The sequence below is a fragment of the Scatophagus argus genome, chromosome 11 (genome assembly GCF_020382885.2).
Source record: "Scatophagus argus isolate fScaArg1 chromosome 11, fScaArg1.pri, whole genome shotgun sequence".
Taxonomy (NCBI): Eukaryota; Metazoa; Chordata; class Actinopteri; family Scatophagidae; genus Scatophagus; species Scatophagus argus.
Genome location: NC_058503.1, coordinates 17,960,090 through 17,971,143, shown reverse-complemented (window position 1 = coordinate 17,971,143; position 11,054 = coordinate 17,960,090). Strand labels below are relative to the sequence as shown.

At 40.8% G+C, this 11,054-nt stretch overlaps 1 protein-coding gene across 1 annotated transcript; it reads right to left on the bottom strand.

Annotated features, from left to right (window-relative positions):
* Positions 1-75: 75 nt before the first annotated feature.
* Positions 76-3,779, bottom strand: LOC124067148 (motor neuron and pancreas homeobox protein 1-like). The gene is made up of 3 exons (XM_046404256.1): positions 2,815-3,779; positions 1,873-2,033; positions 76-1,462 (listed from the first exon to the last, which is right to left on the bottom strand). Exons 1-3 carry the CDS (start codon positions 3,281-3,283, stop codon positions 1,121-1,123), a joined length of 972 nt encoding a protein of 323 aa, XP_046260212.1. The 5' UTR covers positions 3,284-3,779; the 3' UTR covers positions 76-1,120.
* Between the last annotated feature and the right edge of the window lie 7,275 nt (positions 3,780-11,054).

Genomic DNA, 11,054 nt, shown 5'->3' with positions numbered 1-11,054 from the left:
AGCTTTGCGAATATTGTCTATGGATATATGATCTGCCCAAGCAATCAAATCACAATCATATAACCTTATGTTAAAAAGAACTATCCCTTTAATCACATACATTGTCATTCACTTTCTCAGTCTGAATTTACTTATTTCAGTCTAACACACTCAACACACGTTGATTCAACTTTATTTTCAAACTATTCCTCTCCACAAAAACCACTGATGTTCCTTTAAAAGTGAAATATATTAAATTCTATAATGTTAAATTATATCGACAATATAACATGCTTGACGTTTACAAAATACAGGGGAAATTCCATATTAACAGTAAATTTTATATACCATACAGTACGTGCAGCCATTCCTTTGTGTCTGTGTGTGTGTGTGTGTGTGCATTTGCATGGGCACGTGCATTTAACTAAATATAACATGCAGTTTCAAGTTAATACAAAACAAAGAGCTGGATATTGTACAACACAAAGTCAAAAAGTACAACAATAGACACAATAGCATTTATCTTGCCACACATAATGCCCAAAACCTTTAACTGTGTGAATATGACTCCATTATTCTGTAAAGTCTTCTTAAAACTGTGAACATTTTCTATTATTAGTGGAATATTTGTCCAGCATTTGTAACAGACTGGGATGCCCTGATAACAATGTAACACTGATACTGGTTACAGCATGGGTCTCCATATAAATTATTACCTTCCAGCAAAGTGCTATTACACCTGCCCCCAGTTCATATAGTTTAAGAACATGTACTGTATATTCATAAATGAATTGGTTTACTGGAGTTAACTGGACAGGAGCAAGGGCTTTCAGTTTGTTGGTACTCTTTCTGTCACAAGTAAATCATGCACAAAATGCCCAATATAAGTCAGAATTATTTGTTGATTCTGAAGTCATAACTCAGATGGATCCCTGAGCATTAAACCAGTAAATGTCCCATTTTTATATGTGCAGATATTGACATTTGGGAGTTCCAGATACAGATATGGCACCATGGGTTTGGTTGTGAAAAAATACTATCCTCCTCTCATGCCAAAAGGTTTGTGCATCGGAATTCATTGTGTTTTGTCTTCTCAAGAGTAACGATCATAAAAAGACATAGAATAAAAGCATGCTGAACTTCATAACTTTGGGAAAACTTCACTTCTTGATCTTGTCCCTCCCTCCTCCAGCTCCTCCTCTGAATAAGAGCTATAGTTCCCTGTTCCATGTCTCATGAAGCCTACAGAGCCTAAAGAACCTGCCCTGAGCACCTCTGTCTTCTCTTTTTCGTCCTCATCCTCCCCCTCTAACTCCTCCTCGTCCTCTAGGCTTGAGCTGTGCGAATCACTGTGAGGCTTGGTGCTGTGTATATTCATCCCGCTCCTTTCTGTGTCAGTCAGGGGGGAAGTCGGTGTTGCTTGTTCCTTGGCTTTGCGACTTCTCTTCCATTTCATCCGTCTGTTCTGGAACCAGATCTTAACCTGGTGGAAAACAACAGGAATCATCAAGGTTAAAAGTGCAAACACATTTAGTTGTGTTGGGTTGAAGCAAAAAAAACATGTTCTCCTTAAGGTTTTTGTTGCAGGGAAGAAAGACAAATTTTCAGAAAGGAAAGACACATACACATATACACATATAAGTATTTTGTGGCCATGCAAAAAACACATCCCATCATAGCGTCATATGGGAATAACAGTTTTGTTGAGCGCTGCCAATGCACTGAATACATTTCAGGAATTGTTCTAAATTCATGATAGTAGTCTACTTTTCAGCAAATACCGGGATTCCAAATTCATTTCTGACCCTGGCCACTAAAAGGCATACATACATTAAAATAATTTACCTTCCGATAATTCAAAATAATACATCCCAGAGCCTCTGACTATCTCACCTGAGTCTCAGTAAGCATGAGCGAAGTGGCCACCTCAAAGCGTTTAGGCCTGGACAGGTACTTGTTGAGCTTGAACTGGTTTTCTAATTCCAGCAGCTGCTGGCTGGTGAAAGCTGTCCTGGGTCTCCGACATTTTCCCAACAAACCGGCCTGGGCCGGAGCTGAGGGGGGAAACACAAAGAGAGGGTTTCAGGTATTTACATTTGATCATTTTCATCTGTTTCTGTGAGAGCACAATTTTCCTATTGCTATTGTTATGAACGGTGGGCCTGTAAGTGACAAAGGCCTGTAGTGCCAGCATATCAGAGAAAAAGAAAAAAAAAGAGAGAAAACAAGAGTTTGACAATGTTTTAATAAATCCTCTTTCCAGTTTGGTTTCCATTTCGCAGTTTGGATTCCTTAGGCCTACCTGTCTTCCTGCCTGTATATCTTGCTTTCTCTCTGTCAGTCAACATTTATTGCTGTCGTGTGAGGTCGTGGTGAGAGGATATTGCTTTGGGGGAGGGGGGGTGATAAACCATCAGAGGGGACCATTACCTTAATGAAAATACCGTAAATGTTATCATTTGATTAAGTAGTGGGTCTGTTTGAAGTGTTACCTTTACCGTAAATGTTGCACGTTATTTATACGAGATGAATTATCCTTAAGCGACAGCAACTCGATGTCACCATGTCGTGGTCTTTTCAAAAGAAATATCAATGCACGAGTGTGACCCGAAGGAGTCACTAAAAACATTAACAAATGTATCCTTGTGTTTTATATATATACGTACATATATATATATTTGCTATAAAATGAAAGTTATATTTCGTAATATTTAACAAAAAATCGAATTATTATTACATTACAATTTTTACAATATTTACAGAATATTACAGAAAGTAAGTAAGTATGCTAAAAGTTTATAACCAGGCCCACAGTAGACGGGGACATCCACTCACCTCCATACTCTCCCATTCTGGGCATCATCATTCCGGCTCTGATCCAGTGCTCCAGCGGGAGCGTTGCGGCCATCGTGGCACCTTTCAGTTGCTCTGAGTATGGCTGGACCAGCTGCGTGAAGCCGGGGTACATGAAGGCGTGGTGCTGGCCTCCGAGGGCCGCCAGGGGATACATGGGACTAGGATGCATTCCGAGTAGACCTCCTTGGTGCAGAGTAGTGATTCCCGACTGGGACAAGTTGAAGAGCTGGGATTTGCTCAGGACTCCCTGCTGGGCCAGAGCGGGATTTGGTGGGTTTGGATGTGGGGAGGGCGTCTCTGAGCCGCGGGTGGACACCGGACTGCTGCCGGGGCTCCTGCTGTAATACAAACCCGGGGACGCACCCTCGCTGTCCGCCCTCTGTTCCTCGTCGTGCGCTAGGAGCGCATCGATTCGAAAGCTTTTAGTTTTCTCCACGGTGGAGTTCATTCTGCCCCAGGACTTCTCCGGCAGCTGATGCTGATTTGTTTGAAACCCAACTTCTGTTCTGGATAAACTGTTAAAGCCTCTTCGGAAATTTTAAGTCAAATCTAAAAAGCGCCCCCTCCTCTAATGAACTTTGAAACGGCCTAAATTCTGCTCACTACTACGTGAGATCTTAAAGTTAACAGAAACTGCTAACCTATACTGTCAATTCCCTTCCCTGGAGAAACGCCTTCTCTCCGACCTGATCCACTTGAGCCCCGTGCGTAAAGACTACTACACTCACTCCAGCTGTGAGCTGAAAAATTACTCGCACCCAATAGCACTATAAAGTTAGCTCCACCGTGATTGGCCAGAGTCCTGCAGCACAGAGGAAAGGGTGCACTCCTAATTACAGGCATTAGCGCAGTCCTGTATGAGCTGTTTGTGCTGAATTGTAGACACATTCAGCACAGTTGTAAGTCTTTACAAGAGCGTTGTGGCAACAACATAGTAGTAGTTCAAAATAAATTTTGCTGCTTTTAACTACTTTTTAAGATTTTACAATGCTCGTGTCTGAGAAAAGCGATTTTTCTTTCTTTCTTTCTTTCTCTCAGTTCCTCTCTTATCTGTCCGCCAGTTTGACCTAAAATAATCTGTCTCAGGTGTGACTGAGGTGTAGCTTTCTCACACACATTGTATTACACATTCACAAGCATGTGAGAAAGGCGCGCACACGCACGCACACACACACGCACACACTTAAAAAGTATATTGAGTTAATTACTGTGATGCCGCTCTGGAGAGATGACAAAATTCATCATTTTACAACTAATTCTCCATAAAACTTTATTGGCCGTTAAGGTTGACAGAAACTCAGCTGTTCTTATCAGTGGGTGCTGCAATGATTATTGGTCATCACCACACCATGGAGCAGATAAACGGGCCATAAAGTGACAGAAAGCAAACTCATTTTCTCTCCCTGCAGGCCAGAGCCACACACAGTATGAAAAGGTGACAGAAAATCCTGCAGAAGTCATCTGCCGTTTATTCCTTCCTTATAAACATGAAAACTTCTTATACAAAAGATAGTCAAACAGGTGCATATAGTTCCCCGTAACTGTAAAAGCTTTATTTTTTAATGTAACAAATCTAACCTCAGCTTTTCAGAGGACATGTTGATTCCTGTCCTACAATGATCCCTCAAGGCAACTCCTCAGGAGGACCTACTTAGTTTCACTTAAATGCACTCAAATGTAGCCTTCTGAAAGAGTTTAACCAGAGGTGATTTCCTGCACCTGGTTTATACAGGACAGATAAGAGTCAGTCAGAGGCCTGGGAAAACAAACTGCTCTCACTTCATAGACAAACACATCAACACCTGTCGAACTACCCAATAAACTAAATGGTGTTTATGTGTGTGTGTGTGTGTGCTTGCAGGCATGTCTGCATGTGACCATCGAGGTAAATGGCTATCTCAGTATTATTATATGACAGTTTTCAGGCTTTCATGCCCCAAAAAAATGGACAAAATTTTTAAGAAACAAGAGCAGATTCGATTTTTTAAATTTATTACTGTCATGGCATAATTGTAGCTCGAACAGCAGTGGCAGAAAAGACTTCAAGCTCAGTCAGCTCAAAGGTATTGATTAACTCTCTTCTCTCATTTGAATCATACAGACACACGAGGAAGCTTTGATGTTTTACGTTTCACGTCATCTCACAGCAGACGCAAGTTACTAATTTACAAGTTCGGTCATTAGTCATTGCTCAGAATCGCACAGAGCAATGGACACATTCACACACAGCGCAGGTAGGGCACAGGTGGGGTCAGGAGCATAGAATTTTATAGAAAAAAATGGATGTGGAAAGGAATCAGATGGATACTTGAATGCACATCTTTCTTTTGTCAGTGTGGTGATGTCATCAAGCTGCTGCTAAATTAAAAACTTGTTCAGATCGGTGAATCTATTAAATATTAACAATATATACACAAGCAGCTTATGCCCCCCTGAAGTATATAGTTTTTCATGGCTTTTCTTGCAGGCTTTTAGCAAGAGGAAGTGGTTAAATTGCAAGTGTAAGGTTATATATGGCAAAATAGATGCTTTGTTTGTTAGTAATTAGGTCTACCCTTGTTAGCGAGACTGGTGAGAGTAAAGTGTAAGCCAGGATGGGGCTGAGGCTGTAAAAGCCAGCTGCAAAATCATTAATACTCTGTGATCTGTTCTACATGAGATAGGGGAGAAAGAAAGGATATATATCACCATTCAATAAAGTTTGCAACAACATATATTGACATTGATATCCAACCACAAGTATTGCCTCATTTGAGATTAGGTTCTATAGACATAAAAGACACAGGATCTGAAATTTCACACCACTGAGATATTATGTTTGGCAATATAATGTAATTGTGATTTATGGTGATTAGATTGCCATGTTAATAACCCTTAACAAGAAGTCTTTGTGTTCATATAACCCAGGCACATAGCTTTTATCTGTTCACAAATAGATAACAGTAATAACTCGATACTTTGTACAGTAATATGGGCCAGTCTTAGATGAAACAATCAGGTGTAAGAGGCTGACCCCATGTTTCATCTGATTAAAATGGAAACGCTGATCATCAGTGGCATTCCTTTGTCTGTGTCACGAACACTTGGCAAAGCAGCTGTTACATGAGAGTGTTTTATTAATTTCTTCTGAATTCTTTCAGGTTGCAGCCACTTTTCACTCGGGCAGGAAGGCAGACACACATATTTGCATGCACACACACACACACATAGACACATAGACAAGAGCAACAATGCAGACCACAGAATCAAAATAGACAAGAGCAAGTCTGGGAGAGACAGAACAACTACCCAGGCTGTAGCTCCTCTCTGCCCTTAGCTGTAAAAGAACCATTCACTTTGCCTCTATTCATACACAAATTCAAAAGAGGTTAACCCAGTGGGCGAGCTGTGGTCAGAACCCTACAAGCAAGAAGGTTAAGCCATTCTTGCATGGTGACAGAGTATTCAGTCAGAAGCTATATACAGTCAAAAGTTATTTGGTGACGAAAGCGCTTTTTTTTTTTTTTTTTTGTCTAGGATATTTTTCAGTTTTTTTGTGCAAAACAGTGTAACATCAAGTTACACAGTTAGACAGTTACATATTTTTATAGATTTTTATTCAAATTTGCCTCCAAAAGCATTCTGATAAAAACTGACAGAGGTTAACAGGGACAGTGGGTTAGTATAGCAAAATACCTGAAAGCCTAAAGTCTAAAGGCTAGAATTCCCATCAGAAAGAGTGTAATAAAGCCTGTTGTTCTCCTGCTGTCTCCATCCTATTGTGATTTCAAGTCTAATATCTGTTTTTGGTTTCTATTGTTCTACCTATTGTCATGTGCCAGTTTTGCTGTGATTGGTCTAATGGGCCGCACGGGAATAGAACACTTCCTGGTTCAGCAGGCGTGGGTGTTCAGGGTTACAAGGTTCAACATCATTCAAAACGAGTTGATTAATGATGGCCGTCACAACTGAGACTGGGCTATAATGAGGAGAACAAGAAGGAGGAGCGGAGGAGGGAAAGGGGAGGGAAAAGAGGGAAGGCGGGAGGAGGAGAGCTGAGATTGGATGATTATTACTTAGCACAGTAAACAGTGAAATGACAGTACAATAAGATGAGGCTTCAGGGTAGAAGGAGAGGAGGCACATAGCTAATTAGTCCTGAACAGAGGTCTGTGAATGAGAGGAGGAGACAGACACACGTAGAGCTGGTTAACACACAAAGACATGGGCAGTGACGGGGCGGCGGAGTGGTGGCTGCACAGAGTAGTTAAACATCTGTTGCTCTGTGGGACAGCCAGACTGCTCTGCAGGGTCAGGTTCCCAAAATACTCAGTACCCAAATATGTTCTTCCTTTAACACAAAAACATGATGGCGGTAAACTAGTTTACGCAATACTCCAAAATTTGTATTCTCTGTAAGAAGGTACCGAGCAAATACACTCACTTTTCAAACACTCACTGCTGCCTCAGTCAGTCTTCATCACAACATTGGTGGGGCACTCAGTCCATAGAAATGTGTGATTTTATTGAAATTAGAAGAAGTTGGCAGTGGTAGCTCTCTGAGCAGTTTTGTGCCATCATCATCATTTAAAGTGTATCTCCTTCTTTGCATGACTCAGAACAAACTGAATCTGGAAAACACTAGACTAGTGTGGATATTGGTGTAAGGTGAGAAATGAGATTATTCCATTAAAGAACGTACTTGGAAAAAATCTATCAAGGCATAAAAAGCAGAGCCTTGTTAGCCTGTGGTAATAAAATTGCATTTGACTTGGTGTTGGTACTAAAGAGGAAACGTCAAGAGATCACCAAAGTGAGGGCAATCCATGCTGTGTGTTGTCTGTGGGTACAAATTTACCAAATGTCGTGGCAATCAACCCAACAGTGGTCAAGTCAATCAAAACAAAAGTCAGCCTCGCAAAAGTCAGCAGGCTTCATCCTCTGGGGTATATTTATATATATGTATGTAACAATTGTCGTGGCAAAATCATTGTTTTTATTCACTCTGGACCATCCACAATCTACAAGAAAACAAAAACAGTGTCAGAATGAAACATGTAGTGGTCACGGAAGGAGGGTATTTGAACACATTCTTTCTCACAGTTTTTCATTTTTTTCTTGAGCATTCAGACATGACTATAAGAGCTCCTGTCCCCATCGGTTCCTTCCTTTGTATGCATCTTTTATGTGACTATTACTCGTGCTAGTTTAATCTGGCCCTCATCATTCTCTTCACACCCCTCCATCCTGTCAGAGTGAAGGCAGTTCAATTAGCCTCGTGGTCCACAGACACTCCCACCAATCCATGTTTGTGGGATTTAATCAAAATGGTTGTGTGTGTGTGTGTGTTTGTGTATGTAAGGTTAGGGTTAGGTGATGAAAAGAAGCACATAATTCTTTATGACCACCACACCTGACACTGTCATATCACCTCTCTTCTCCTGCTTTTTATTCAACCTCATCTACTCTAGTTGCTCCAGAATCTGAAGAATTCAGATGAAAAACACCCATACAGTCCAAATGAGGAAGATTAAATAGTAAAATGCTGGAAGGAGAAGCTAATTCTGAGGATGAGTGTAGGTTATATGGTTGTAGAAATGATTGCATTGTAGTGTGTGTGTTCCTACAGCTTGTATGTACTGAAATGACCTGCATGGTAATTTATGGCTTTAAAGCAATTTGGATAAAAGAGGCAATAAGCAATATTGGTGACACATATCCTGTATGGACAAGGTATCATTAGATAATCCATAATTCATGTCCAATTCAAAAACAAAAAACACAAACACAAAGTTTTATATATACACAATATAGACAAAAGTATCTAGACACCTCTTTATGGGGCTGTTTTTCAGGGCTTGGGGTCAACCCCTCACTTCCCGTGAAGGGAAATCTGAATGCTTCAGCATACCAAGACATTTTGGACAATGCTATGCTTCCATCTCTGTGGCAGCAGTTTGTTGAAGGCCCTTTTCTGTTCCAGCATGACTGTGCCCCAGTGCACAAAGCAAAGCTCCATAAAGACATGGTTGGATGAGTTTGGTGTGGAAGAACTTGACTGGCCCACACAGAGTCCTGACCTCAACCCCATCCAACACCTTTGGGACTAACTGGAATGGAGATTGTGATCCAGGCCTTTTGGTCCAAATGTCCCAGTGGTCCACATGTTGATCTGTTTAAATTCATAGTGTAGTAAGACAAAAAAAGTGTGAGCGTGGAAGTTGAATTTAAATACCTCAACTCTTACCAGTTTGCACATTGAAACTTATGCAGTAATGAATACTTGTCTCTAAACTATGTTTTGTCTGTTTTGTCATAGCTGTCAAAATGTGTTAATGTCAGTGTTGTTTGCTAGCTTGGAATAAAATGTGTAAAAACAAATGTAACACTGTACCCTGGACTTATTTACCGGTAGTTTTTTCTATTCTATTCTATTCTATTCTATTCTATTAATGATGACAAAAAAGGTTGAATTTCTCGGAAAGAGTCTTTACATTTTTCCGTTAAGTAATGACATTACTTTCATTCATGAATCTGAAAAAAACAACATCACTTCACTGTCATAATTTGTACTGCAACTGTTTCAAATGAGCTTGTATGCTAGTTTAAAAGAAAGGAAACAGGCACAGAAACAGACCCTCTAAATCTGCCGAAATGTGTTCATGTGCTTGTGTACAACATGCGTTTGATTGCCTGTGTTTTGGTTTACAGGAGGTGGTTGTACTGGAGAGGCTATCCAGGGGTTAACGCAGGGATTAACTTTGATTTAATTGGTTGTTTTGACAGAAGTGGGACTGGCATGCTTAGAGGAGGGGCTGTCACTGCTTGATGTATGCTGTCCCTCACTGAAGATGAGATTTCATTTCCCTAATTGATCCCCCCCCAACACCCCTTACTTTACACCTTCCCCAGTTGTTTGTGCTTTGCCTTCTGCCAGTATCTCCCCTGTTTTTACCCTGTCTTTGCCCCCAACCCAGATGTTGCTTGTCTAATGGCAGGTTGAACAATTCAATCAGTTACAGCGATATGCAATGAAAGAGCAGCTGTTGAACCTATTAGCATCATTAGAGGCTATATGAACTCCATGATGAAGAATGATTAAACCTATTCCCGCTGCCTCACTCTGAGCATCTTCTGCACTGACTAAAATCATCTCTATGAGTCAAAAACAAAAGCAATAATAAGGGTTTACTCACCGAAGAGCCTTGACTGTTTATATTTTTTGGTTCAAATGAAATTTGGTTCTGTGGATTGATGAGAAAAGAGAATAAGTTGGCTGTTACGACTCAATTCAATGTAAGAATAACATCATTGCTCAAAAATAACATCAAACAATGCCATAATGCAATGTGAAAGATGGCAAGAAGCAGGAAGTGGACAACAGAGACAGACAGCAGACAGATACAATCCTGTCTGTAAATGAGCACCTAATGATGTGTGTGCAGCTACTTGCTTATCCATATCAGTTCCACAGCTGCTTGTGTTCACACATATGTGCAGATATTCTGTCAAACATGCACAGACCCATTCACTTTTGTAGGTGCAAAGATGAATAAGCATAGAGATAGTGATGATTCATTATTGTTCAAAGTTAGTGAGCAAAAGGGACAATCTAAAGAGAGAAGCTGACAATCTGGGTTTGAGAGGCAGACACCACCTCCACTTTGAAGACTAGACCTAAAACCTTTCTGTTTAGTAAAGCGTATAGTTAGCCTCAAACAAAGTGTGTAGGGCTGATAGGTATAGTTACAGCCACTTCTTGACATACAGCCACAGGTAAAATAGGGCTGACTAACTCTTTAATCTCTATCTAATCATAGCTGTGCTGCTATAGGCCTCTGCTGCAGGGGGACATGATCCACTGAGCAGCTCCCCCACCTCTTCAACACCACCACCATCTCTACTCTCCCACATCCTCTCCTCTTCTTCCTCTCCTCTCCTCTCCTCTCTGCTCATCAGGTCGACCTGTGATCCATTATTTTATGTCACTAACTGTGTGTCCAGTTTTCCTCTTAGTTTTGTGTCTCTCCCTCTCTCTCACTCTCTGTATCTTTCTGCAGGTCTCTCTCCGTCCAGATCTACATGCTGACCTGCATCCGGCCCTCTTACAAACCCGGTGTCGACTTTCAACATCTGCCTGTCTTGTTCTTCTAGTGCAAGTATAATTAACATGAACAACGTATCAGCTAAAAAACAAATAAATACAAGCATTCCAATTAAAACAACCTGTCATGTTTGTC